This window comes from Euphorbia lathyris, chromosome 2 (genome assembly GCF_963576675.1).
Source record: "Euphorbia lathyris chromosome 2, ddEupLath1.1, whole genome shotgun sequence".
Taxonomy (NCBI): domain Eukaryota; kingdom Viridiplantae; phylum Streptophyta; class Magnoliopsida; order Malpighiales; family Euphorbiaceae; genus Euphorbia; species Euphorbia lathyris.
Genome location: NC_088911.1, coordinates 138,614,453 through 138,618,925, shown reverse-complemented (window position 1 = coordinate 138,618,925; position 4,473 = coordinate 138,614,453). Strand labels below are relative to the sequence as shown.

The window sequence follows — 4,473 nt, the reverse complement described above, 5'->3', positions numbered from 1 at the left end:
AGATGGCAAAACCTACCATTTTTTGATAGGTCAGAGTCTAAATTTTATCAAATAATAAACCAGAGATCAAGAATAAATATTTTGAATAAGTCAGGAGACTAATAATGATTTTGGCTTAGTACATCTGTTACCATTTACTTTACCGAAAACTTCAACTGTCCCCCAGGACTTTTAAAAGCTTCCAAATGACTCATATTATAGTCCAATTGCGTTCACTAACCCTATTGTTGCATAATTGCATTCAATAACCCTCATATTCTTAACCAATTGTATTCAATAACTCCAAAAATTTAACTATCCATGAATTTTCAAAAGTTTATAATTATTTATCTATTTTATATTTTTTTATATCTAGAGCGTGTCTTCTAATTTCGGCATCCAACAAATTCTATTGAAAAATACGAGCTTACTGAATACAATTAGACAACAATAAGAGCATCTCCAACAGCCTCTTAAATTGGATCTTAAGTTAAAATTTGAGGAGGGAGAATAAAAATTAAGCTCCAACAGCCTCTTAGTGGCTCCTCAAATCACTAAGAGCTTCTCCATCCTCTCTATTAATAGAGAGCCTCTCTCCATCTCTTAGTGCCTCCTAAATTTATTTTTTATTAATAATTGATTATTAAAAATTCTCTCTCCTTTCACTATTGACAAATGTAACAATCATTGATAATTTTAATTATAAAATAATAAATAATGAGTGAATATAAAAAGTATTGTTGGAGATGATATATCTTAGCCACTCTTAAATCACTAAGAGTTAATTATTTATATTTTTTTTAGAGAGTGCACTAAGAGTCTCTTGAAGATGCTCTAATGAGTCATTTGTATCTTTTAAAAGTTCAGGAGTCCGTTGAAATTTTGAATAAAATAAAGGATCAATAAATATATTGATTAAGACCCGCAACTCCACCGCTATATAAGTACAGTAAAACCTCTATATAGGAATACACTTGGGACCGGACTATTTGTATAACAATTGGGAGGTTATTCCTATATAGAGGTTGGTATAACAAAGACTCTCAGCACTTGGGACCAAACTTTTATATAACAATTGGGAGGTTATTCTAATATAGAGTATTCCTATATAGAGGTTCTACTGTAGAATCAAGAAACCCAAAAATCAAGAAACACAAACTCAACCATTTCTTGAATTCCCAAAATGTCTTTTTCTCTCTTTCTTGTTCAAACAACTTCCATAACCATATTTCTAATCCTAACCCAATTCAGCACAGTCCAATCCAATCCCCAAACAATCTCTCAAACATGTAAACAAACACCATACTATAATCTCTGCCTGAATCATCTCACCGCTGATCCAAGAAGCTCCACCGCCGACGTCAAAGGACTGGCACTTATAATGGTTGATTTATTGAAGGGGAAAACTACAAGATCAGCCCAATTTATCAAACAGATTACTGGAAAAAGACCTGAATTGCAGAAATTGTTGAAAGAATGTGCCCGGAAATACGACGTTATTTTAACCGCGAATATTCCCGTCGCCATTGAAGCTATGGAGAAAGGCGATCCTAAATTCGCTGAAGGCGGAATGAATGATGCTGCGATTGAAGTTAATTCGTGTTTCCGGGGAACGAAATCGCCTCTTTCGAGTTATAATAAATTGTTGCATGATACTTCTCTTGTTGCTTCTGCTATTGCCCGACAACTTCTGTGATTTTCGGTGACGACGGGGAGGATTTGGGGACGACACGGTGGGTCTAGTGACGTTATATTATGTTATCGTAGTTTCAAGTGGATATCTTACTTGGAAATTAACAATTAACGGATGCTTTGTTTGAGGAAGTCTCCATTTTTAAAATGTATTGTGGGACCCACTTAAATGGAGTATCTTCGTTGGTTGTTGGTTCCGAATAGGGTACCTCACTGGAACTATGACGGTTTAGGAGAGAAACGAAGAAATAAATAGGATTAGCGACGGATATGTTCGTTGCTAGTGTATAGTTCATTTCCGTAGTTTCAATATATTATGAATCAGTATTGAATTTCGTATCGTGGCATAATCGGCGACGGAAATATCTGCTGCTGATGCTTAGTTCCGAAAAAGCTATACTTTTTATATTTTATATATATAAATTTTCGTCTATTGATTCGCGGAATGTTTTGTTGTAACTGTTATTGTATATATGTGTTACTAATAGTTTCTTTCATTTCTTGATGAACATTAAATAAAAAGATTGTTCTGTATTATGGTTTAGTTGTTCGATGTTTATTGCTTGATGTTGTTAAGCGATAGTAGATATTACGGCTAGAAGTAGTCGTAATTCTTATCAAATACTTATTTTTTTTAGAATTAAAAAAAGAAGAGCTCCGAAAAATGAAAATGAACGGACTTTTAATTTGTTTTTCATGTAAATAGTGTTAAAGATTAATATAAGATATATGATTGGACCTTAACTATAAGCTCGAGCTTTTAGTTCAATCGATTCCTTGACATAGTATCAGAGCCGCTTGGACCAAACGGTCGAGGGTTCAAGTCCTGACGACCTCATTAATTTGTCGTATTAAAAACACATGGCGGGTTGGACCTGTATTGTACTCGCTGCAAACCCAATGAGTATTTGCGTATGGGGGTGTATCATATTACTGATTTTGAATGAAATAGACAAAATTTTACAATTTGAAATTGCATATTTACCTCTGTTGTATGAAAATTGTAAAATTTTGCCTCTAATATTTTGAAGTAGGATAAATTTTACTCCTGTTATGATTGAAAATTTTGAATATACTGATTTGTTCGTTATTTGACTGTCATGTTAGATTTTGTAAATAAGTTTGTCGATAAGTTAAAGCAGTTTTGTGCATTTTGTCACATCGTTTGTAACTGTGTGAATTATGTAACAAATATTTTATACAATTTGTTGGTGATTAATTTATACATTTTAGTCCTAATTTTTGAAATGTTTAGCAGATTTTTTTTTTGTAGCTATTTACTATACAGTAAATATTTTAGACATAATTTATATTAAGAAGATTTGATGTAACAGTTAAATAGTGAGTTAAATTACGATAAACGAGTCTGTTCAAATTTCATGCCCGATAATAAAAAGGATCCTGCTTAGAAACATTAGAGCATCTCCAATAGAGGGTGCTTGAAATGGTGTTTGCTGATGTGACAATTATTTTGACAACTTTCAAATAGTGTCATCTATTGGAGTAACAATATTGCTTTAAGGTTGTCAAACATTTTCTAATATAAAAAAAAAATTACTTGATTACTATTGGTGCACCTTTTTGAGGAGTATCCACTTTCACTGTTGGTTGACAATATTTATAATTAAAATAAATTATATATAAAGTAATGGTTAAGATATAAAAATACCCCTAACGTTTTGGGTTAGGAGCAATTTTACCTCTAACATCTAAAATTGTGTAATTTTACTCCTAACGTTGATAAATTGGGTCAATTTGAGAAATAATTCATCAAACTGTTTTCTCGGTCACGAATCTTGTCATCTACAATTCACACGTGCGTCATTTTATTAGTAACAAATCACAAATATATGTTGAGATGTGAAAAAAAAATATTGTCTTTTGTACAAATTGGACAAAAAAAATTCAAAAAATCCACCGAATATATAAATATTAATCTCTAATTCTATTATTAAATTATAAAAAACCATGAATTTTTTTTAGAATTAACTAATATGTAATTAGTGTAGAATAATGAACAAATGATTTGTGTTTTATAATAGTGCCTAAAATTGATCCAAATTATCAACGTTAAGGGTAAAATTACTCTAGGCTACCAACATTACGGGTAAAATTGTACTATTTTAAATGTTAGAGGTAAAATTGCTTCTGACCCAAAATGTTAGAGGTATTTTTGCACTTTAACCCATAAAGTAATGATTTGTGGAACTATTGTGACAATTTTTAAAGTTGATTACTATTGGAGTATTTTTTAACAAAAGTTTTAAAAGTGATATATGATTGGATTAATAAAATATTATATTTTAGTATAATATGTTAAACTCCGCACTTTTTAAAGCAAGATGCGGGGAAAAAACTCTTAAATTAATGTAGTTCTGCAAGTTTGGTCCATGAACCCGTCTTAACTAAGTCATATCAGCAAACTTAATTCTTAATATGTCATTATTCTCTATTTATTATGATTTTACACCATAATTTAAAAAACATAGATTCTAATTCATAAATCATAAACCCTAGAAAATATATTTTATACTTCTAATTTATAAATTTCAATCCTTAAAATATATTAAAGTACTAATTTTACATGTTTAATATAACCTAAAATTATAATTTGACATAATTGTAAATAGTTTTTAAAATATGAATTTTTTGTGTAATTTTCCCATGGTGGGATTGTTATAAATAAATGGGCCCTATTTTGATTTACAAGAGGGTTGTTTACATGAAATTCATAAATATTATTATATTTATGGTTTATTCAATATTGGTAATTTAAGTAATATAATGAATTTTTATTTTATA

At 30.2% G+C, this 4,473-nt stretch overlaps 1 protein-coding gene across 1 annotated transcript; it reads left to right on the top strand.

Annotated features, from left to right (window-relative positions):
* The first annotated feature begins 989 nt into the window (after nucleotides 1-989).
* LOC136217058 (cell wall / vacuolar inhibitor of fructosidase 1-like) lies at nucleotides 990-2,117 on the top strand. The gene has a single exon (XM_066003639.1). The coding sequence runs from the start codon at nucleotides 1,163-1,165 to the stop codon at nucleotides 1,673-1,675; it is 513 nt and encodes a 170-aa protein (XP_065859711.1). The 5' UTR covers nucleotides 990-1,162; the 3' UTR covers nucleotides 1,676-2,117.
* The last annotated feature ends 2,356 nt before the right edge of the window (nucleotides 2,118-4,473 follow it).